Source organism: Budorcas taxicolor, chromosome 2, assembly GCF_023091745.1.
Source record: "Budorcas taxicolor isolate Tak-1 chromosome 2, Takin1.1, whole genome shotgun sequence".
In the NCBI taxonomy this organism is placed as follows: Eukaryota; Metazoa; Chordata; class Mammalia; order Artiodactyla; family Bovidae; genus Budorcas; species Budorcas taxicolor.
Window position 1 is genome coordinate 174,123,793 of NC_068911.1, and position 25,017 is coordinate 174,148,809.

At 45.3% G+C, this 25,017-nt stretch overlaps 1 protein-coding gene across 1 annotated transcript in view; it reads left to right on the top strand.

Annotated features, from left to right (window-relative positions):
- LUZP1 (leucine zipper protein 1) overlaps positions 1 to 25,017 on the top strand; it is a 95,506-nt gene that overhangs the window by 66,430 nt on the left and 4,059 nt on the right. The window contains exon 4 of the mRNA XM_052635729.1: positions 20,303 to 23,481. Coding sequence (XP_052491689.1) covers positions 20,422 to 23,481 — 3,060 coding nt within the window. The 5' untranslated portion in view covers positions 20,303 to 20,421. The remainder of the gene's footprint in view (positions 1 to 20,302; positions 23,482 to 25,017) is intronic.

The window sequence follows — 25,017 nt, forward strand, 5'->3', positions numbered from 1 at the left end:
GGATCAAACCTGGGCCCTCTGCAGTGGGAGCGCAGAATCTTAGCTGCTGGACAAGCATGGAAGTCCTGACTTCGGTTTTAAAAGGCTTACTCTGTTTCCCGCTGGGGAATAGACTGTGGAGGATGGGGGAAGTGGGCGATGGTGGAAGCCGGGAGACCAGGCAAGAAGCTTCTGCCTCTGTCAGTGGTCAGGACAGCGACGAGGATGGCAGTGCTGGGTAGCCAGAAAGGAATGGATTCAGGACATCGCTTGAAGGCAGCGTCAAATTCTGCTCGTCCCTGTAGAGATGTTTGATTTATCTGGAGTTAACCTTTAGGTCACATGGGCTTGAGAGTATCATTAGAAACGTGACAGTGATCCCTGGTAGAATTCTAAAACAGATTAAGCAAAGGATAAGAGCACAGAGAGATGACCCTGCAAGTCACTAACTCATACAAGCTGATAATGTTTTTTTCCGTTAGGTTTTGCCATGATTTTGTGTAAATTGTAAAATCAGTACAAGTTTTTTATTGAAATACTAGGGGGTGGAAATCACACCATCCAGGGATAATTAACCATATATCTAGCACTTTGATTATATCAGGGCAGTTCATTTTTTGGAAAAGGCTCCTAGGCTGGACTGGGGGGTTCAGAAATGTCCTAAAAAAGTAATACGTCTCAAGTGCTGAAATTAGGGATTTAACATTTTCTCATGTGACCCCAAGACAGAATTTGGGGCTGGCTTGCATGCAGGTGATGTGCAAGTACTGGTTAACAGATTGATGTTTATCTAGAGGGGTTGTTTTTAATGGCATTCTGGAGGGCTTTTCTTGGTTATATTTTATTTAACAATTTGAAAATCAATTTGGATGAAGATACAGAAAAGATGTACTTGTTAGATAAACAAACAGTGAATGCTTATAAATTGGAAGGTGTAGAAAATATTTAAACAGTTGAAACTATTGATTGAAACTAACTTTCGGGTTGAAATGAAAAAAAAAAAGTAAATAATGTAACTGTAAGATGGATCCGGTCAACCAGAAATATTAAATGGATAACTCCAGAAATAAACGGAGGCTTTCCTGATGGCTCAGCAGGTAAAGAATCTGCCTGCAGTGCAGGAGACGCCAGAGAAGCGGGTTTGATCCCTGGGTCAGGAAGATCCTCTGAAGGAGGTAATGGCAACCCATTCCAGTATTCTTGGCTGAAAAATTCCATGGACAGAGAGCCTGGCAGGCTATAGTCCAAAAGGTCACAAAGAGTTGGACATAACTAAGAACACGTACACAGAAATAAAGAATTTATAACTTTGAGTTGCCTGCTGTTCTCAGTAATATGAATGAATTCTTGACCTAGCCTTTATCTGGTTGACTCTTGAACAGTGCAGGTTTGAACTGTGTGGGTCCATTTTTACGTGGATGCTTTTCAGTAGTAAGTACTACAGTACAGCGTGGTCTGCAGTTGGTTGAATCCACAGACCCAGGACCCAGGATGCGGAGGAGCTGAATATATGGAGGGCCACCTGTAAGGTGTACACAGATTTCTGAGTTCTTAGAAGGTCGTTGCCCCTAACCCACGTTCTTCCAGGGTCAAGTGTATAGGAAAAAACATAGTACATAGAGAGTTTGGTACTGTGTGTGGTTTCAGGCGTCCACCAGGGGTCTTGAAACATATCACATGTGCCTAAGAGGGGAGTTTTGTATCTGCAAGTTTTAGGGCTGTGCGCTTTTGTTGCAGGAGGGGCTGTTTGAACAGAGTTCAGAAAACTGCAGTGAGAGATGACCAACCATCAGAATGGGGCAGCGGAGGCTTGGAAGAAAGAGGCAAAGGGAAAGGGCAGAATTCTAAGTGTGCTCCTCAAACATGGCCACTTCAGCCTCTACACTTGCTGTGAGATTTCAGGGGCTTCTGTGTTGGCACCAGCCGTGCCAGTTTACCTGCCCTGCCGCTCCCCTGTGCCTGTCATGCCAGTACTGCCGAGTCACTTAAAGTCCCCCAAACACATCATTGTTTTACTTGCCTGCCCTCCCTTCCTTCCTCTCTGTAAATGATTACTTTATACCATTTTTGTACTGCTATTCGAACTGCTAGAAAGGCAGCAGTTAAAAAGAGGTACCCCCACAAAAAACCCCCCAAACCATGTTCCTGACCTCGTAGATCATATGATCTAGTAAAGAGACAGTAAGCAAATACACAAAGAATTAAGTGGTAAAATGTACTGAGAAGAAACAAGTAGAGTAACTTGCCTTAGAGCTGTCTGAAGATGAAATGAGTTGCCTTGGGAGGAAATGAGTATCCTTCCTGTCATTAGAATTGTTTGAATAGAAGCTGAATGACTACTTGCTAGATAATTTCTTCATTGAGTGGGAGGTTGGATCAGATGATCTCTAAATCCTGTCCAACCTGGAGAATCTCTACATGCTAGTTGGGCTCCCAACCCTAAGGTTTGCATATATAAAATATGAATATCTAAATCTAAAATCCAAAAATGCCTATCTAAAATGAATTTATGATTCTGGGAAAAATAATTTAAAAGTTCAGTAATTAAATAGAAACACTCAAGAAGTGATGGTGAGATGTGGATAGCCAAAGGTTTTAAGACAGATAACTAGGAATTGTCAGGAGGAAGCTACTTTAAAATAGTTCTCCTGTTTTCCTTTAGATCAGGGACTTGCAAACTGGTCCACAGGCCCACTGCCTGTTTTTGTAAATAAAGTTTAGTTGAAACACAGACACATCATTTGCTTACGTACTGTGTATGGCTGCTTCACACCACGATGGCAGAGTTGAGTAGTTGGACAGAGGCCTTAGGGCTTGCGAAGCCTAAAATACTTGTTGTCAAGCTAAGTCATATACTTATATGGATACCATCAAACTTGAAAGAAAAAATTTGCAGATCCTCTACTTTAAATGATTGTTGAGAACAGGAAGTGAATCATGGCAGCTGTGTTGGGGGAAAGGGCAGGCCAAGTTTGACGATGTACTATTTCAGACCTTCCTGGCCCACCAGGACAGGAAAGAGAGCCAGCTTCCAGAATGCTGGACAGGGCCACTAGGAGCTAGGTTCTAAACCTTTGGCAGAAAGGAGCTCATGAGAGACAGTTGGTGGAGCATCTTGCTGCTATGAGTTGGAGCTGAGGAAGACACCGGCGGGGAGGGGGAAGTTGGCGTTAAAGAATGGTCTCCCGGTCCTGTTCCTCACTTTCCCATGATTTCTGAGGCTTAATATACATAATTTCCTTCCCAGACACACCCTTGGGCACAATTAATTGCTTCTTCTAAGCTCCCAGCACATTTATCAGGTGGTGAAATGTATTAAGTGGAAAAAAAAAAAAAAAAACAGGACAAGAGAACAAGGAGCCAGAAGAGCGGGTGCTGTGTTTTGTGAGATGGTCAGGGAGGCCTCTTTATTCTTGATTTATAGTTAGGTCTAGCTTTCTGATTCATTAAAGGCAGGGGTTGAGTTTTAACCATCTCTCCAGCACTTGGCTAGATGGTGGGTCCATCATGGATGTTCCATAGATGTCTCCAAAATAAATGAGTTAACTGGAGACACATACTTGATGGGGAATGCAGTAGGACTGGAAGGAAAGGCATCTGTGTCTTCCCTTTGTGGATGGTCCTGGAAGAGCAAAGCATCTCTTTCTCTGGCTATATATAGGGCCGAAAGGGCAGAGATAAGTGACACTAACCGCATTTTCAATCCATTTCCTTGTTTTCCCAGGGTGGAGGGCTGATGTTAGTGAGTTGTTCTTTTTAGGAGGATTCTGCCTAGTGAAATTTACCTTAGGTATGCATAGGACTTTCCAAAGGGCTTTTGCTGACCTTAACTTTTGCTGTGAAGTAGGTGGGGTTGATAAGGCATGGAGAAGATCAATGAGTTGGTCAAACAGGGTAGCATTCTAAAAGGAGTATGGTCTTTGGAACTTGGGTTCACCATCTAGCTGTCCTGCTTACTAGCTGTGTGACCTTAGGCAAGTTTGAGGGTCTCTATTCCAAAAGGTTATTGCATAAGCTGAGTCGTTAATGTTAGCTGCTCAGCTGTGTCCAACTCTTTGCAACCCCATAGACTGTAGCGGGCCAGGCTCTTTGTCCATGGTATTCTTCAGAGAAGAATACTGGAGTGGGTTGCCATTCCCTTCTCCAGGGGATCTTCCAGACCCAGGGATTGACCCGGAGCTTCCAGCATTGCACGTAGATTCTTTACCGTCTGAGCCACAAGTAATAGTAATAGCTGCTATTTGTTGTACTTGTGTGGGAGGCATTCTGCTAAGTGCGTTCCATGCCAGGGGATTACCATATTGTCTTTGGATGGATGAAAAAACATTCAGAGAACTAATTTATTCAAGTAGATTGAGTAGGGATTCCTAGAGAAAGCCTGTATGTGAAGCTCGCTCAGTCGTGTCCAGGTCTTTGCGACCCCATGGACTATAGCCTACCATGCTCCTCCGTCCGTGGGATTCTCCAGGCAAGAATACTGGAGTGGGTTGCCATTTCCTTCTTCAGGAGATCTTCCCAATCCAGGGATTGAACCCGGGTCTCCCACATTATAGGCAGACACTTTACCATCTGAGCCACCAGGGAAGCTCCTGTAGAGTAGCTACTTAATATGTTCTCTGTAGTATAGTTGTGCTCAGTTTGGGACTGTCCTGTATTTGTTCCCTTTATACCTGTTACTGGTCTGTATATAATCAGAACTCCTCACTTTGTAAAAATGTTGAAGAATTTGTAGGGAAGTGATTTAACCCAGTGTGAAGAGTTCCAGGTAGTCAGGAGACTAAAGTCCTTGATTTTGCTAAGTTGCTGGAGAGATCTCAAGTCTCAGTTCTTTCATTTTTAAAATTGGAGGATTAGGCCAAACAAGCAGTTTTATTTTAAATAAAAGCGGTAGAACTCTTTCGTTACAGTCATATGGGGGAAGCCCAATATGTTAGGACCTTCCCTGATAGCTCAGTTGGTAAAGAGGAGTCTTACCAACTCCCACCATTGCAGGAGTCCCCGGTTCGATTCCTGGGTCTGGAAGATCTGCTGGAGAAGGGATAGGCTACCCACTCCAGTATTCTTGGGCTTCCCTGGTGGCTCAGCTGGTAAAGAATCCGCCTGCAATGTGGGAGACCTGGGTTCAATCCCTGGGTTGGGAAGCTCCCCTGGAGAAGAAAAAGGCTACCCACTCCAGTATTCTGGCCTGGAGAATTGCATGGACTGTGTAGTCTATGGGGTCGCAAAGAGTCAGGCACAACCAGCGACTTTCACTTTCACTATGTTAAGAAACTAAAATCAGCTTCTTTGGTTGACAAGAGAGAGGGTCCCTGACAGCCTGCTCAGACCTTTGCCCCTCTCTTTTCCCTGAGGTGGACTGCAGGGTGCGAGTTGCTGAATCCAGTTTGAAAGTCAGTGGACTGAATGATATTTTAGCCGTATTTTGGCTCTGAAATCACTTTTGAAGGAGAGGAAGAAGATCCAGAATTTTTTTTTGCTTCAACACTTTCTCCAGTAGTGAGAGTCTGTGTGAATGGTGTGGTTTTCTGGTATTTATGTCGTAGTTCCATGGCATAGACCTGAAAGCCAGATGGGTCATTGTCCAGCAGGGAGGAGCACTGTGAAGGCGGCTTGGGGCTTGGGGCTTGGGGCTTGGGGCTTGGGAGGAGACCTTTCAGAGGATCACCGCTGGGCCTGGTGTCTGTGCCGGCCGTTCTTGTCAGTTGTTTTCTGCATTGTAATTCATGAGTAACTGACTCCTTGACATCGTTTATTATTATTATTATTTTCTGTTAATGGTTAGTGCCAAAGGACTGATCAGCTTTTTAATAATTAGGGGGCACATTCAGCCATTCATTCATCAAATTTTAAGCATCAGTTATGTGCTAGGCTTCCTGCTGGGTGCTGAGAATACAGTGACGAATAGGGAACAGGCTGGGGAGATAAGATGAGCAAATAAAACCTGAATGCATTGTGGTCGGTGCTGTGGTGGGCCCAATACAGCACAGTAAAGTGCGTGGAAGTGGCGCCCGATCACGTTCAGGGTTTCAGGAAGGACATGCTCCAGGAGGAGGCGCCTACGGTGGGATTTGAAGCAAATGAGAAGGGATGATTACCAACCTAGAGAAGGCCTGGAGGTGAGAGCGCGCACGGTTTGTGGAACTTGGAGAATGCAGAGCCTATATGGAGGTTGAAGATGAGGCTGAAGAGATAGGCAAGGTGGATTGTGAAGGGCCTCACGTGCCATTTGGAGAAGGGAATGGCAGCCCGCTTCAGTATTCTCGCCTGGAGAATTCCATGGACAGAGCAGCCTGGCAGGCTGCAGTCCATGGGGTTGCAAAGAGTTGGACGCAACTGAGCAATTCACTCACATGCCATGCTCGGGGGTTTGGGTGTTTGGGCTTTGCCCTGAGAGTAATAAGGCTGTTTAAAAGGACTTTGAGTAGTGGTGTGTGATAACTGTTTATATTTGCTGTCTAATCAGTGCCTGCTGCAGTCCATGGGGCTGCAAAGAGCTGGCCACGACTGAGTGACTGCAGACAGCCACAGCAGTGTGTGCTCAGCTGCTTGGTTGTGCCTGACTCTTTGCGGCCCCATGGACTGTAATCCACCAGGTTCCTCTGTCCTTGGGATTTTCCAGGCAGGAATACTGGAGCAGGTTGCCATTTCTGTTCCAGAGAATCTTCCTAACTCTGAGATCAAACCCACAACTCTTGGCAGATTCTTGACCACTAGTGCCACCTGGGAAGCCTGATATATTCCACGGGTTTGGTTTTTTCATTCTTTGATTCATATCAGAGTCTTGAACAAAACATGTAGGTGCAATTAACACTAAATCCAAATGAATTTAGGAAAGCAGTTATCCCTGGACTCTACTAATTCCAAATTCTAATTTATAGATGGGACTGTACTTAAGTTTAACATTTCCCTCTTCTAAGGGATTTGTTTATGAAAAATGTAGTATAAACTAGTATAAATAAGACATATTGAGGAGGATGTTTCAGTTTGGCATAAGCTGAACAGTTCCTCTCATGAAGTTCCTGTCTTTAAAGTATACAGTTTTATCATATTCATGAGGGTAAGTTGTTTTAAAGCATTTCGTTGAAGCATCATATATCATTTGTCCTCCAATAACTGCTGTGCCAATATAGATCCTTTGTATCTAGTCACTTAAAAGTGATTTATGGCCCATACTTAGTTCAGTCCCCCGTCCCCTCCACCCTTCGTATAAAATTGGTAGTTAAAACATTCATAAAGCAATTATCTTTCAATTAAAAAATAAATTTTAAAAATTGTAATTTTCTTTCTTCTTTTTTTTACTGTCGCTCAGTCTCTAAGTTGTGTTCAGCTCTGTTTCGCTCCGTGGACTGCAGCATGCCACGCTCTGCTGTCCTCCACCAGCTCCCGGAGCTTGCTCAGATCCGTGTCCATTGAGTCGGTGATGCCATCCAACTATCTTATCCTCTGCTGGCTCCCTTCTCTTTTTGTCTTCAGTCTTTCCCAGCATCAGGGTCTTTTCTAATGAGTCAGTGCTTTGCATCAGGTGGCCACAGTATTGGAGCTTCAGCATCAGTCCTTCCCGTGAATATTCAGGATTGATTTCCTTTAGGATGGACTGGTTGGATCTCCATGCAGTCCAAGGGACTCTCAAAGAGTCTTCTCCAGCACCACAGTTGAAAAGCATCAGTTCTTTGGTGTTCACCCTTCTTTATGGTCCAACTCTCACATCCATACAGGACTACTGGAAAAACCATAGCTTTGACTATGCAGACCTTTGTCAGCAAAGTGATGTCTCTGCTTTTTAATACACTGTTTGGGTTTGTTAAAGCTTTCCTTCTAAGGAGCAAGCATCTTTTAATTTCATGGCTGCAGTCACCGCCTGCAGTGATTTTGGAGCCCAAGAAGATAAAATCTGTCACTGCTTTTACTTTGTCCTCTTCTGTCTGCCCTGAAGTTTTGGAACTGGATGCCATGATCTTAGTGTTTTTAATGTTGAGTTTCAAGCCAGCTTTTCTACTCTCTTCTTTTACTCTTATTAAGGGGCCTTTGTGGTTTTTTTTTTTTTTTTAAACTGCTGTTGTTTAGTCTCAAGTCATGTCTGAGTCTTTGAGGCTTCAGGGCCTGTGGCCTGCCGGGCTTCTCTGTCCATGGGATTTCCCAGTGAAGAATACTGAAGTGGCCTAAAGATAATTTATAGGGTCCTGTAAGGCAGTCAGCCCCCTGCCTGTCTTTCTGTTCATTCACAGCCTGCCACTCTTCCCACGCACACGTGGGATTTCTTCCCTCCCTTCCTCCACGGCAGTTTAAAAAAATAAAATACTGGAGTGGGTTGTCATTTCCTTCTCTAGATCTTCCTGACCCAAGGATCGAACCTGCATCTCCGGCATTGGCAAGTGGCTTTACTGCTGAGCCACCAGGGAAGTATGAAGACGATGAGTGTGTATGTTTACATTAATGTACTTTGTTGTGCTGGGCCTTGGCTGCAGTGTGTGGGATCTCCCATCTTCGTTGCTGTATGGGAGCTCTTTTGTCATAGTACATGGGGTCTAGTTCCCCCATCAGGGATTGAATCTGGGCCTCCTGCACTGGGAGCTCGGAATCTCAGCCAATCGACCACCAGGGAGGTCCCAAAACAAGTGCTTTTGTATGTGGAAATGTAGATGGGAATAAGGAAAGAGGTTTCTTTCTTATAAAAATACCACTGAAGGGGTATTTTACTCTCCATTCTTGAGATTGAGGAAGCCTGTGAGCTTGGGGAAAGGAGAAGGGGAGACCGAAAGAACCGAAAGTGAGAAGACAGAGCTAATACACAGGGGAGCCAAGTGGTGGAGAGGGAAGAAGAATCCTGGAGTGGGCATGAGCTGAGAGGCCGAGGGAGGGAGACCGTTTCCAACACCTCTGAGCTTAGTGTTTCTCAAAAGCTGAACATGGGCTCCACCTGGTGGCTGTAGGCTTTAAGTATAATTAATGGGGGAGATCTTGGGGTTGGAGAAAGGTAAGTAGCATTTGTCATCTCCTCAAATCCCTCTTGGGCTTCCCTGGTGGCTCAGATGGTAAAGAATCCACCTGCAAAGTCGGAGACCTGGGTTCAGTCCCTTGTTTGGGAAGATCCCCTGGAGGAGGGCATGGCAACCCTCTTCAGTATCCTCGCCTGGAGAATCCCATGGACAGAGTCTGGCGGGCTGCATGTCCAGGAGTCAGACATGACTGAAGTGACCATCATGCATTTTGTGGTTGTTGTTCAGTTGCTCAGTCATGTCTAACTCTTGGCGACCGCATGGACTGCAGCACGCCAGGCCTCCCTGTCCATCACCATCTCCCAGAGCTTGCTCAGCGTTGGTAATGCCATCCAACCATCTCATCCTCTGTCCCCTTCTTCTCCTGCCTTCAATCTTTTCCAGCATCAGGGTCTTTTCAAATGAGTCAGTTCTTCACATAAGGTGGCCAAAGTATTGGAGCTTCTAGCTTCAGCATCAGTCCTTGCAGTGAATATTCAGGACTGATTTCCTTTAGGATGGACTGGTTGGATCTCCTTGCAGTCCAAGGGACTCTCAAGAGCCTTCTCCAACACCACAGTTCAAAAATATCAATTCTTCGGTGCTCAGCCTTCTTTATGGTCCAACTCTCACATCCATACATGACCACAGGAAAAACCATAGCTTTGACTAGACGGACCTTTTTTGGCAAAGTAATGTCTCTGCTTTTTAATATGCTGTCTAGGTTGGTCATAGCTTTTCCCCCAAGGAACAAGCATCCTTTAATTTCATGGCTGTAGTCACCATCTGCAAGCTTCCCTGGTGGCTCAGAAGGTAAAGCGTCTTCCTGCAATGTGGGAGACCTGGGTTCAATCCCTGGGTTTGGAAGATCCCCTGGACAAGGAAATGGCAAACCACTCCAGTTCTCTCGCCTGGAAAACTCTATGGATGGAGGAGCCTGGTAGGCTGTAGTCAATGGCGTTGCAAAGAGTTGAACATGACTAAGTGACTTCACTTTCAGTCACCATCTGCAGTGATTTTGGAGCCCAAGAAAATAAAGTCAGTCACAGTTTCCATGCAATGCAGGAGACCCCGGTTCAACTCCTAGGTTGGAAATATCTGCTGGAGAAGGGATAGGCTACCCACTCTAGTGAATTCTTGAACTTCCCTTATAGCTCAGCTGGTAAAGAATCCACCTGCATTGTGGGAGATGTGGGTTTGATCCTTGGGTTGGGAAGATCCCCTGGAGAAGGGAAAGGCTACCCACTCTAGTATTATGGCCTGGAGAATTCCATGGATTGTATAGTCCATGGGGACGCAAAGAGTCAGGCATGACTGAGCGATTTTCACTTTCACTGTTTCCACTCTTTCCCCATCTATTTGCCATGAAGTGATGGGACCGGATGCCATGATGTTAGTTTTTTGAATGTTGACTTTTAAGCCAGCTTTTCACTCTCCTCTTTTCACCTTCATCAAAAGCCTCTTTAGTTCCTCTTTGTTGCTTTCTGCCAAAAGGGTGGTGTCATCTTCATATCTGAGGTTATTGACATTTCTCCTGGCAATCTTGATTCCAGATTGTGCTTAATCCAGCCTGGCATTTCGCATGATGTGCTTTACATATAAGTTAAATAATCAGGGTGACAATATGTAGTCTTGACATACTCCTTTCCCAATTTTGAAACATTCCGTTATTTTGTGTCCAGTTATAACCGTTACTTCTTGGCCTGCATATTGGTTTCTCAGGAGTCAAGTGAGGTGGTCTGGTATTCCCATCTCTTGAAGAATTTTCCACAATTTGTTGTGGAAAACAAATTGTCAGTGAAGCAGAAGTAGATGTTTTCTGGAATTCTCTTGCTTTTTCTGTGATCCAGTGGATGTTGGAAATTTGACCTCTGCCTTTTCTAAATCCAGCTTGAACACCTGGAAGTTCTCTGTTCAAGAGAGAACTGTTGAAGCCTGACTTGGAGAATTTTGAGCATTATTTTACTAGCCTGTGAGATGAGTGCAATTGTGCAGTAGTTTGAGGATTCTTTGGTGTTGCCTTTCTTTGGAATGAAAACTGACCTTTTCTAGTCCTGTGGCCACTGCTGAGTTTTCCAAATTTGCTAGCTTATTGAGTGCAGCACTTTAACAGCATCATTTTAAGGATTCGAAATAGCTCAACTGGAATTCCATCACCTCCACTAGCTTTGTTTGTAGTGATGGTTCCTAAGGCCCACTTGAGTTCACACTCCAGGATGTCTGGCTCTAGGTGAGTGATCACACCATCGTGATTCTGGGTTGTGAAGACCTTTTTTGTACAATTCTTCTGTGTATTCTTGCCACCTCTTCTCAATATCTTCTGCTTCTGTTAGGTCCATACCATTTCTGTTCTTTATTGAGCCCATCTTTGCGTGAAATGTTCCCTTAGTATCTCTGATTTTCTTCAAGAGATCTCTCGTCTTTCCCATTCTATTGTTTTCCTCTATTTCTTTGCACTGATCACTGAGGAAGGCTTTCTTATCTCTCCTTGCTATTCTTTGGAACTCTGCACTCAGATGGGTGTATCTTTCCTTTTCTCCTTGCCTTTAGCTTCTCTTAAGGTCCCCTGTTGAAGGAAAAGGCTACCCACTGCAGTATTCTGGCCTGGAGAATTCCATGGACTGTGTATAGTCCATGGGGGTCGCAAAGAGTCTGACACAACTAAACAACTTTCACTTCACTTCACTTCTTTTCTCAGCTATTTGTAAGGCTTCATCAGACAACCATTTTGCCTCTCTGTGTTTCTTTTTCTTGGCGATGGTTTTGATCACCGCCTCCTGTACAATATTACGAACCTTTGCCTGTAGTTCTTCAGGCACTCTATCAGATCTAATCTGTTGAATCTATTTGTCACTTCCACTGTATAATTGTAAGAGATTTGCAAATCCCGTTTAAGGTTCTGTGAGTTTGATATCTGTTTCATGTATAGTTATCGAACATGTATATATAGAGTTATTCATAATATTCCTTTATTATCAGTGAGATCTGTAGTGATGTCCTTTTATTTCTGATAGGAGTGATTTGTGTTTTCTCTCTCTCTTTTTAAATTTAGCCTGGCAAGAAGCTGATTGTTTTTATTGGTATTTTTAGAAAACCAGCTTTTGGTTTCATTGATTTTTTTTTTTTTTAACCTAATGATTTTTAAGTTTTATTGATTTCTACTCTAATTTTCATTATTTTCTTCAGCTTCCTTTGGTTTTAATTTGTTGTTCTTTTTCTAAGAAAAAGATAGGAGCTTAGATTGCCTAAGATGGGAGCTTAGATTATTGACTGTAGGTCTTTATTCTTTTCTAACATTTGCATTCAGTGCTATAAACTTGACTCTAAGCATTGCTTTTGCTACACTCCACAGCTTTTAATAAAGTTGATTTCATTTTCATTCAGTTCCAATACTTGAAATTTTCCATGTTCGTTGGATTTCCAGCTATCTTTGTGGTATTGATTTCTAGTTTCCTTCCATCGTGGTCTGCGAGCAGACACTGTATGATGTGTATTCTTTTAAATTTGTTCAGGTATGTTTTATGACCCAGAATGTAGTCTGTCTTGGTGAATGTTTCCTGTAAACTTGAGAAGGTTGTTTATTCTGTTGTATGAAATAGTCTGTAGATGTCCACTATATCCCATTGATTGATGGTACTGCTGAGTTCAGCTGTGTCCTTATACTAATTGTCTGCCTGCTGGATCTGCCACTTAAGATAGAGAGCTGTTGAATTCTCCAGCTATAGTAATTGATTTATCTCTTTCTCCTCGCAGTTCCATCAGTTTTTTGCCCCACGTATTTTGATGCACACACACATTAAGGACTATTGCGTCTTCTTGGAGAATGGACCCTTTGTGCTCTTGTGCTATTCTCCCTTTGCCCTTGATAACATTCCTTGTTCTGAAATCTGCCATCTGATATTAATGTAGGTACTGTCTTTTGATTAGTGTTAGATAGTGTATCTTTCTCCATCTCTTCACTTTTAAACTTTATCTTTATTAAAATTTAAAGTGGGTTTTTGTAGACAGCGTATGTTTCACTCTTAGTTTTTGACCCACACAAATAGTCTGTCTTTTTATTGGTGGATGTAGATTCAGTTCAGTTCAGTTGCTCAGTCGTGTCCGACTCTTTGTGATCCCATGAACCGCAGCATGCCAGGCCTCCCTGTTCATCACCATCTCCCGGAGTTCACTCAGACTCAACGACCATCGAGTCAGTGATGCCATCCAGCCATCTCATCCTCTGTCGTTCCCTTCTCCTCCTGCCCCCAATCCCTCCCAGCATCAGGGTCTTTTCCAATGAATCAACTCTTCACATGAGGTGGCCAAAGTATTGGAGTTTCAGCTTCAACATCAGTCCTTCCAGTGAACACCCAGGGCTGATCTCCTTTAGGATGGACTAGTTTGATCTTGCAGTCCAAGGAACTCTCAAGAGTCTTCTCCAACACCACAGTTCAAAAGCATCAATTCTTCAGCACTCAGCTTTCTTCACAGTCCAACTCTCACCTCCATACATGACCACTGGAAAAACCATAGCCTTGACTAGATGGACCTTGTTGCCAGAGTAATGTCTCTGCTTTTGAATATGCTGTCTAGTTTGGTCATAATTTTCCTTCCATGGTGTAAGCGTCTTTTAATTTCAAGGCTGCAGTCACCATCTGCAGCAGTCTTGGAGCCCAGAAAAATAAAGTCAGCCACTGTTTCCACTGTTTCCCCATCTATTTCCCATGAAGTGATGGGATTGGATGCCATGATCTTAGTTTTCTGAATGTTGAGCTTTAAGCCAACTTTTCCACTCTCCTCTTTCACTTTCATCAAGAGGCTCTTTAGTTCTTCTTCACTTTCTGCCATAAGGGTGGTGTCATCTGCATATCTGAGGTTACTGATATTTCTCCTGGCAATCCTGATTCCAGCTTGTGCCTCCTCCAGCCCAGAGTTTCTCATGATGTACTCTGCATATAAGTTCAATAAGCAGGGTGACAATATACAGCCTTGATGTACTCCTTTTCCTATTTGGAACTGGTCTGTTGTTCCATGTCCAGTTATAACTGTTGCTTCCTCACCTGCATACAGGTTTCTCAAGAGGCAGGTCAGGTGGTTTGGTATTCCCGTCTCTTTCAGAATTTTCCACACAAGAGAGGAGTCTACACATGGACATCACCAGATGGTCTACACCAAAATCAGATTGATTATATTCTTTGCAGCCAAAGATGGAGAAGCTGTATACAGTCAGCAAAAACAAGACTGGGAGCTGACTGTGGCTCAGATCATGAACTCCTTATTGCCAAATTCAGACTGAAATTGAAGAAAGTGGGGAAAACCACTACACCATTCAGGTATGACCTAAATCCAATCCCTTATGACTGTACAGTGGAAGTGAGAAATAGATTTAAGGGACTAGATCTGATAGACAGAGTGCCCGATGAACTATGGATGGAGGTACGTGACATTGTACAGGAGACAGGAATCAAGACCATCTCCAAGAAAAAGAAATGCAAAAAAGCAAAATGGCTGTCTTAGGAGGCCTTACAAATAGTTGTGAAAAGAAGGAAAGTGAAAAGCAAAGGAGGAAAGGAAAGATATACCCATTTGAATGCAGAGTTCCAAAGAATTGCAAGGAGAGATAAGAAAGCTTTCCTCAGTGATCAGTGCAAAGAAATAGAGGAAAACAATAGAATGGGAAAGACTAGAGATCTCTTCAAGAAAATCAGAGATACCAAGGGAACATTTCATGCAAAGATGGGCTCAGTAAAGGACAGAAATGGTATGGACCTAACAGAAGCAGAAGATATCAAGAAGAGGTGGCAAGAATACACAGAAGAACTGTACAAGAAAGATCTTCACCACCCAGATAATCACGATGGTGTGATCACTCACCTAGAGCCAGACATCCCGGAATGTTAAGTCAAGTGGGCCTTAGGAACCATTACTATGAACAAAGCTAGTGGAGGTGATGGAATTCCAGTTGAGCTATTTCAAATCCTGCAAGATGACACTGTGAAGGTGCTGCACTCAGTAAGCTAGCAAATTTGGAAAACTCAGCAGTGGCCACAGGACTTGAAAAGGTCAGTTTTCATTCCAGTTCCAAAGAAAGGCAATGCCAAAGAATGCTCAAACTACCGCACAATTGCAGTCATCTCACAGGCTAGTAAAGTAATGCTCAAAATTCTCCAAGCCAGGCTTCAGCAATATGTGAACCGTGAACTTCCAGATGTTCAAGCTGGTTTTAGAAAAGGCAGAGGAACCAGAGATCAGATTGCCAACATCCGCTGGGTCATTGGAAAAAAGCACTCATCTCACATGCTAGTAAAGTGATGTTTAAAATTCTCCAAGCCAGGCTTTAGCAATACGTGAGCCTTGAGCTTCCAGATGTTCAAGCTGGTTTTAGAAAAGTCAGAGGAAGCAGAGATCAAATTGCTTACATCTGCTGGATCATCGAAAAAGCAAGAGAGTTCCAGAAAAACATCTATTTCTGCTTTATTGACTACGCCAAAGCCTTTGACTGTGTGGTTCATGATAAACTGTGGAAAATTCTGAAAGAGATGGCAGTACCAGACCACGTGACCTGCCTCTTGGGAAACCTGTATGCAGGTCAGGAAGCAAGAGTTATAACTGGATATGGAACAACAGACTGGTTTCAAATAGGAAAAGGAGTACGTCAAGGCTGAATATTCTCACCCTGCCTATTTAACTTATATGCAGAGTACATGATGAGAAACTCTGGGCTGCAGGAAGCACAAGCTGGAATCAAGATTGCTGGGAGAAATATCAATAACCTCAGATATGGAGATGACACCACCCTTTTGGCAGAAAGTGAAGAACTAAAGATCCTCTTGATGAAAGTGAAAGAGGAGAGTGAAAAAGTTGGCTTAAAACTCAACATTCAGAAAACTAAGATCATCTGGTCCCATCACTTCATGGCAAATAGATGGGGAAACAGTGGTAACAGTGGCTGACTTTATTTTTCTGGGCTCCAAGATTGCTGCAGATGGTGATTGCAGCCATAAAATTAAAAGACGCTTATTCCTTGGAAGGAAGCTTATGAGCAACCTAGACAACATATTCAAAAGCAGAGACATTACTTTGCCAACAAAGGTCCATCTTGTCAAGGCTATGGTTTTTCCAGTGGTCATGTATGGATGTGAGAGTTGGACTATAAAGAAAGCTGAGCACCGAAGAACTGATGCTTTTGAACTGTGATGTTGGAGAAGACTCTTGAGAGTCTCTTGGACTGCAAGGAGATCCAACCAGTCCATCCTAAAGGAGATCAGTCCTGGGTGTTCACTGGAAGGACTCATGTTGAAGCTGAAACTCCAATACTTTGGCCACCTGATGTGAAGAACTTACTCATTGGAAAAGACCCTGATGCTGGGAAAGTTTGAAGGCAGGAGGAGAAGGCGATGACAGAGGATGAGATGGTTGGATGGCATCACTGACACAATGGACATGAGTTTGGGTGGACTCCGGGAGTTGGTGATGGACAGGGGAGCCTGGCGTGCTGCGGTCCATGGGGTTGCAAAGAGTTGGACACGACTGAGCGACTGAACTGAACTGAACTGTAGAATTTCTTTTAACATTTCTTGTAAAGTGGATCTACTGGCAACAGATCCCCTCAATTTTTATTTCTCCTCCAGAGTGTTTATTTCATCTTCATCACTGAAGGACAGTTTTGTAGGGTACAGAAATCTAGATTGGTGGTGTTTCTCTCTCAACATTTAAAATATTTCACTCTATACTTTGCTCATGGGCTTGATTTCTGAGAAGTCAGATGTTACTTCTTAACTTTGTTTTTCTATAGGTTAGGTATTTTTTCCTCTGAGTTCTTTCAGGATTTTTTTCCATTTATCTTTGATTTTCTGCAGTGTGAATATCATATGCCTTGGTGTTTTTGTTTTAGCATTTATCCTGGTTGGTGTTCTGAGCTTCCCGAGTCTGTGGTGTGCTTTCTGACAATTGTGGGAAGTTATGTCATTATTGCTTCAGATTTTTCTTCTCTTCTTCTTCGTCTGGTAGTCCCGTTACATTTGTGTTAAACTTCTTGTAGCTATCCCACACTTCTTGGATATTCTGTTCTGTTCCCCACCATCGCCTTTTTTCCCTCTGCCTTTCAGATTTAGAAGTTTCTACTGACATACCCTCAAGTGCAGAGACTCTACCAGCTGTGTCTGGTCTACTAGTGAGACAGTCAAAGACATTCTTCATTCGTTAGTGATTTTCACCTCTAACATTTCCTTTTGATGCTTTACTATAATTTCCATTTCTTTGCTTACCTTACCCATATGTTCTTGGATGTTGTCTACTTTTTCCATTAGAGTCTTTAGCATATTATAGTTTTGAATTTCTGTCTAATAATTCCAACAGCTCTGCCATGTCTGAGTCTGTTTTTGATTGTTGCTCTGTTTCATTAAAAACTGTATTTTTAAATACAGTTTTTAGTATGCTTTGTAATTTTTGTTGAAAGCTGAGCATGATTGGTGAAAAGCACTTAGGTGAGCAGGCCTCTCATGATGTGGTGCTCAGGTGCAGGGGAAGCGCTCTCCTGTTCCACGGTTAGGTCTCAGTCTTCAGTGAGCCTGAGCCCCCCGGGCTGTGAATTTCACAAGTGCTTCTCATTGTCAGGTCCGCACGCCACCCCTCTCCCTACCCGACTCCTGGGTAATACGTGGTGGCTGGAGTTGGCATATTCCTTCCTCCATGTGGAAGGTTAGAGAGAGCTGCAGTTAGGTATTTTCCTTCCCCCAGGTCAGTTAGGTTTGGATAACACTCCAGTAGCTGTGACACTGGTTTCATAATGGTTAATTTTACCCTCCTCCAGCTGGCAGCACGAGGGGATTTTTCTCCCATGTTCACTGTGGGAACCTGGTACAGTTCCTGGAGGTACAGCTCACAAAGTGTGGCACATCCCTCCCAACTGCCCCCCTCCCCCCCACAAAAAAAACTGAGACAAACTGCGTGTTGGTTGACTCCCAAGGTTGTCCACACTGAGCCTCCAGCAGATTGTCAGTGCAGTTTAGGTTTTCCTACTCTGGTACTAGTTCCCATGGAGGTTTCTACCTATGCATTCATGCTCCGGTAAACTGTGATTCTCTGTATCAGCTTGTCTGTCTAACTTGGGGGAAGCAGTTTTCTCTGAGACCTCAGTTCTCTGATGGATCTGAGAAGAGTTGTTGATGTTGTTTGTTCAGCTTTTTATTGTCAGGAAGAAGTGATGGTTTTAGAAGCTCCTTACATGCTGGGCCCAAAACTAAAAGTCTACCCTACTTCTCTATGCTTTTTACTTCTTTTGTGCCTTAACATTTAAAAAAAATATTTTTTATTTTGGCAAAAAATGCATAAAATGTGTCATCTTAACCATTTCTAAATGTACACTTTATTAGTGTTACATATATATTCACATTGTTGTTCAACCAATATCTGGAGCATTTTTTGTCTTGCAGAACTGAAACTTTACACCCATTGAACAAGTCCCTTTCCTCTTTGCCTCAGCCTCTGGCAATCACCATTCTATTTTATTTCTGTGAATTTGACTATTCCAGTGAAGTGAAAGTGTTAGTTGCTTAGGCGTGTTCTGCTCTTTGCGACCCCACTAGGCTTTGCTGTCCATGGAATTCTCCAGCAAGAATACTGGAGCGGGTTGCCATTTCCTTCTCCAGAGACTCTCCTTGACCCAGGGATTGAACCTGGGTCTCCCGCATTGCAGGTAGATTCTCTGCTGTCTGAGCAACCAGGGAAGCCTTGTCCCAGGTACCTCATAGGAGTGAAATCGCATGCTAGTCCGTCTTTTGTGGCAGCAGTATTTCACGTAGTTCAGTGTCTTCAAGGTGCATGCATGTCACTTCATTTTTAAGACTGAGTAACGTTTCATGGTATGTGTGTACATTTTGTGTGTGCATTCATCCACTGGTGCACACTTAGGTTGCTTCCACCTTTTGGCTTTTGTGAAAAATGCTGCTATGATCACAGGTATGGGGAATTCCCTTGTGGTCCAGTGGTTAGAACTCTGCACCTCTGTGCTTCCACTGGTGGGGGCCTGGGGTTCGATCCCTGGTTGGGGAATCAAGATCCTGCAAGCTATGTGGTATGGTGCCACCAGGAGGGGGGAAAAAGCCAAAAAACACGTGTGCAAATATCTGAGATCATTCTTTTATTTTTTTGAATATATACCCAGAAGTGGAATTGCTAGATCATATGGTAATTCTCCTTCTAAGTTTCTGAGGAACCGTCATGTTTTTTCATATAACAGTTTCCCAGCAATAGTGTATAAGGGTTCCAGTTCTTCACGTCTGTGTACTTCTTGTTTTTTGATAGTAGGTGTCTTTGGATATCATCTTTGGAGAAATGTCTATGCAAATCCTCTGCCCATTTTAAAATCAGGTTCTTTTTTGTTGTTAAGTTGTAGGAGTTCTTAATATATTCTGCTTATTAATGCCTTATCAGATACGTGATTACTATCTATTCTTAATAAGGTTCTAAGGTTAGTTGTAACAGCACTGTCCTCTTCCCGAAGAACAGAACATTTTAAGACACCTGAATTCTGATTGCTGTCTTTATGACTTACATGTTGTTATTGTTTAGTGTTTAGTTCCCCTTTGGTTTTATCCTGTTACTTCTCCCCAGTCCTCAGGTGATCTTTGGTGTTTGACTGAATCAGTGCTTGTTCAGGTTAATTTTTCTGTCTTGCATCTCATGCCTTCTTTAAGAGATCAGTTTCTATATTTTGAAGTATATCCATAAATCGATCTTTCAGTGACCGTCTGTTAATAATAAGCACTTAAGGCTTTAGTTTCCTCTTAGTCTCAAAACCTGTCTCTAATTGTATCTTTTTTTCATAGTTCCTCTGGGTATTTACTTCTAGGTTACAGTTATTTTCTCTTATAACTTTTTAAAGATATTATTATCATGTCTTATTATCTTCTACTTGACACCCACTTAAAAGTCTCTGCTGAGAATCCAGGTCAGTTGTTCTTTCTTTCTTCATAGAATATTTTCCCTTTTCTCCCCCCAACTTAGGCTTTTAAAAAGACCTTGTGGTGCTTTGCTGAATCCTTATGATGCGTAAGTGCAGATTTTATTTTTATCCTTCTTAGGTTGGGAGTTTGCTTCCTGAACCTGGAACAGTCGGTCATGTGAAGGAGGCATGTCTTTTTGCAGTGCTGCCATTGGTGGCCTTCTTCATTAGGGTGAAACTAGGCATCAGCCATAAAGAACCAGTGCCTTCCTGCAGGTTTAGTCAGATTTACTCATTCAGTAAATTTGAATGCTTACCATGTTCTAGGCTCAAGAATTACATGTGGGAACTCTTGCAACTGGGAGCTGAGGTGGAGACTTCAGATTTGCCGCCTAACGTGCTTTCTGCTTTTCTTCTGTAGACTGAGAATGGTCTCCAACTGCCAAAGAAGATTGTGGGTGCCAAGAGAAAGGTAACCGTTTCTTATCACCACGAGTGGAATTGGTCACCTCTGGGAGCCCACATTGGCTGGCAGTAGACATGGCTGAGTTTACAAGCTACAAAGACACTGCTTCCAGCCGCCACCTGCGGTTCAAGTTACAGAGTCTAAGCCGCCGCCTTGATGAGTTGGAGGAAGCCACAAAAAACCTCCAGAAAGCAGAGGATGAGCTCCTGGACCTCCAGGACAAGGTGATTCAGGCAGAAGGCAGCAACTCCAGCATGTTAGCCGAGATTGAAGTGCTGCGCCAGCGAGTGCTGAGAATCGAAGGCAAAGATGAGGAAATTAAGAAAGCAGAGGACCTTTGTCAGCTGATGAAGGAGAAGCTTGAAGAGGAGGAAAACCTCACCCGGGAGCTGAAATCTGAGATTGAGCGGCTCCAGAAACGGATGGCAGAACTGGAGAAGTTAGAGGAGGCCTTTAGCAGGAGTAAGAATGACTGTACCCAGCTCTGTCTGAGCCTGAACGAGGAGAGAAACCTGACGAAGAAAATCTCCTCTGAGCTGGAAATGCTCCGGATCAAAGTGAAAGAACTGGAATCTTCCGAGGACCGGCTGGATAAAACTGAGCAGAGTTTAGTGTCAGAGTTAGAAAAGCTGAAATCACTAACTCTGAGCTTTGTAAGTGAGAGAAAGTACTTGAATGAAAAGGAGAAAGAAAACGAGAAACTGATAAAAGAGCTTACTCAAAAATTGGAGCAGAACAAAAAAATGAACCGCGATTACACCAGGAATGCTTCTAATCTTCTGGAAAGGAATGACCTGCGGATTGAGGATGGTATCTCTTCCCCACTGCCATCCAAAGAAGCAAGAAGGAAGGGCGCTCTGGACTATCTAAAGCAGGCAGAGAATGAAGCCAGAAACAAGTCAGAAAACGAAAAGAACCGCAATCAGGAAGACAACAAAGTAAAAGACCTCAACCAAGAGATTGAGAAACTCAAGACGCAGATCAAACATTTTGAATCCTTGGAGGAAGAGCTTAAGAAAATGAGGGCCAAAAACAATGATCTTCAGGATAATTACCTAAGTGAACAAAATAAAAACAAACTCTTAGCCAGCCAGTTGGAGGAGATAAAGCTACAAATCAAGAAACAGAAAGAATTAGAGAATGGGGAGGTGGAAGGGGAAGACGCTTTCCTGTCCAGCAGAGGCAGGCACGAGAGGACTAAGCTTAGAGGCCATGGGAATGAGGCATCCGTGAAGCACACGGCCCGGGAACTGTCCCCCCAGCATAAGCGGGAAAGGCACCGGAACAGGGAACTGGCCCTCAGCAATGAAAACCCTCTGAACAACAGGCAGGTCTCCTCTCCCAGCTTTACCAACAGGAGGGCGGCCAAAGCTTCCCATGCAGGGGCAGGTGCTGACAGTGGGGCTCAGGAGGCAAGGAGAACCGAAGACCGGTTCACAGCTGGATTCTCGCAGAGCGAAGGGAAGAAGTCCCGGGAGCAGCCGCCGGTGCTCAGCCGCTACCCGCCCGCCGCCCAGGAGCACAGTAAGGTCTGGAAGGGCGCTCCCAGGCCAGGCACCGAGAGTGCGCTGAAGGGAAGAGTAGAGAAGGCGACGCGAACGTTTAGTGACAGCACCCATGGATCTGTTTCCAATGACGTGTTGGGGAGAGGCGACAAGGCTTCTGACACCTCTGCTGAGGCCCCCTTTGGCAAGAGGGGGCAGGTGCCTGGCAGTGGAAGTCAAATCACTCAGGCTGCAGATGCTGGCAGTTCTAAAGCCACTGGAGCCCTGGCCACATCTCGACGCTCTTCCTCAGAAGGGCTCTCTAAGGGGAAAAAGGCTGCCGGTGGCCCGGAGCCTGACATCAGGTTCCCCGGCTCCAAGACTCCATCTCTATCCAAGTATCCTTATAGCTCCAGGAGCCAAGAGAACATCCTTCAGGGATTTTCAGCCCCAAGTAAAGAAGGAGTTGAACAGCCTGTGGCAGTTGTGATGGAAGACAGTAGTCAGCACGAGGCCCTGAGGTGTCGAGTCACCGAGTCCAGTGGCAGGGAGAAGCTGGACTCGGACGACGACATGGACGTGGTGTCTCTTGTCACTGCCAAACTGGTGAACACGACCGTCACTCCAGAGCCAGAGCCCCCGCAGCAGCCCCAGTCGAGAGAAAAGGCCAAATCCCGAGGAGCGGTTAGAGCCTCCCTGTTTGAGAACGATAAGGATGAAGGAACAGAAAATGAATCTGGGAAAGCCGTCAGAGTCTCCGCCAATGCCACGGAGCTCCCAGAGGCCAACGGCCCCGGGGCAAAAAGCCAGCGGCCCTTCAGCCCCAGAGAGGCCTTGCGGTCTAGAGCCATCATCAAGCCTGTCATCATTGATAAGGATGTGAAAAAAATCATGGGAGGATCTGGGACCGAGGCCGCATTGGAAAAACAGAAATCTGCTTCCAAACCGGGGCCAAACAAAGTGACCAGCAGCATAACTATCTACCCCTCGGACAGTGGCAGCCCGCGAGCCGCTCCGGGCGAGGCCGCGCGGGAGAGGCACACGTCCACCAGCAACATCCAGGTCGGGCTGCCAGAGCTCGCCTCGGTGAGCAACCACGTCAGCTCCCCCTTTGAGCTCTCCATTCACAAACATGACATCACCCTGCAGCTCAGCGAAGCGGAGAGAACAGGAGATGGGTCCCTGAAGAACAGGCCGGAAACTGTGGTCTCTCGGAGCAGCATTGTAATTAAGCCGTCGGACCCGGTGGAGAGGAACAGCCATGCACCCCCAGCGGGGACAATCAGGTGGAAAAGCCATAGTGCGCCTTTAGGAGCGGGCTCTTCAGACGCCAGACACGTCACTGTGCGCAACGCCTGCAAGAGCAGGCGCGACTTGAACTCTGCAGAAGACTCCCCAGGTCGTGTAGGTAGACACGTGGAGTCTCCCAACCCCCACGCCCAGAGATCGTCCACAGACTGTCCAGACCCTGAACAGCCCGGCTCATACTTTTCTGAGCAGGGCACTCGAAGGGGCGGAACCTCAGGGGATGTCCCCGAGCTCGCCTCCAGAAGGACCCAGAGCAGCCTCACCGTGTCGGAGGTGTTCACGCGGCGGAGTCGGGCAGGGGACGCCGTCCCAGCCGAGGCCTGGAACCACTCGGCAGGCACGGTAGGTCCCGCTTCTCCCTCTTACCCCCTTTCCTTCTGCGCTTTCTTCTTGATTCTCCTCTGCCCCGGCCTGTGTGACTCGGGATGCTGGAGACTTTGGGGTTAGGAAACACTGAGCAAGACCTGAGTGGTCCAGAGGGCTGCTGAACATAGGGTGGATTGGGCTGGAAAGAAGAGGGAAGTACCTTGAAGAAGGTATTTGGCAGAGAGCAGCGTGAATTTCCAAAATCCTCTTTCCCAATTTCCTCCATACATGAAGGGTACAGGAAAGGAGAGATGTGGCCTGTTCTTGCAGTTTGCCGGAGCAGCCAGAGGGCCGGGTTCCTGGCCCCGCAGAGGAGCACGCGGGCTGCCGGGAGGCGCTGGTGAAATGGGGAAACCCTGCGCCCTCTCTGTAGGCAGAGGCGGGCCGAGGCAGGGAGCTGTTTGGCTGCTTCCTCAGTTTAGACCGCAGAGTTTTGCCAGCCGCTGGCATGTAGGGGCTGAGGAGAGCTAGGGCTGCCACCGGGCCTACAGTGATAAGCTTTATGCCCGAGCATCACTGTCCCCCGCGTCTATCTAGCCCATTACACCACCAGCTTGAGGGCAGGGCTGGTCGGCTCCGTGTGGCCTGTTACTGAACAGACAGACCCAGAATCTCCCCTTACCCGAGGGTCAGAGTGCCAGATCAGCGTGTGGTGGGAAGCCCCTGGGAGTCTCAGATGTGAGTCCTGTGATGAAGAAAGACATCTTCGAATAAGATATTGTTGCCTTCTTTTAAAAGGCAGGGGGTGACTGTATTGAGTTAAAAAGCCCTGGCCGTCTTTACAGGGTACTCAATACCGGACAAAGTACTTCTCCACCCAGCGTATCCTTCATTCTGTCCAGCAGCCCTGGAGGGTGTGTGGGGGCTATATTATTCCTCTGTTTTAAGACACAGAAGCTGAGGGTCAGAGACACAAGGTGCCTCCCCCAAGGCCACCCAGGTGAGTTACTGGAAGAGCTGAGATCTGAATCCACGGTTCTGACCTCTAAACCCAGCGCTCGTTTACCTTGCCAACTGGAACTTCTCACTCAAACTTGCATTCTCTGATCTGCATTCGCTTGGGTGGATAGACCAACAAGAGCATTCCAAAGGCAGAATTCTGCAAGGAGTGGAAAAAGTTGGATGAAACTGAAGCTTTGGTTGTCTGAAAAGTGTAGGGTGAAGGGCACGTACGGGATACGGTAGGAAAGGCATGTGAGCCTTTGGTAGTTTGTGGGCGGGAAGTCGGATAGAGCTGGCCGTCTTCTTTCTCACACCTCCCTGCCTGTCCGCCGAGCACTTGTCTCTGACCCCGAGAGGCACATGTAGCCCTCCAGGACTGCTGGCCCCTGTTGGGGGCACTGCCCCAGTGCCCCTGCTTCTGGCACTGTCCATCTTGGGGTTTCCCTTCAGCCGTGGGCCTCCAGTCTACCTCGGGAGCCCTGAGCATCTCGGAGCTGGCACGGGCGCTTGTCTGCTGGCCTCCCCTTTCCAGCTCTGCCACGGGCTCTCTCTACCCCATCTCCCCCCGCA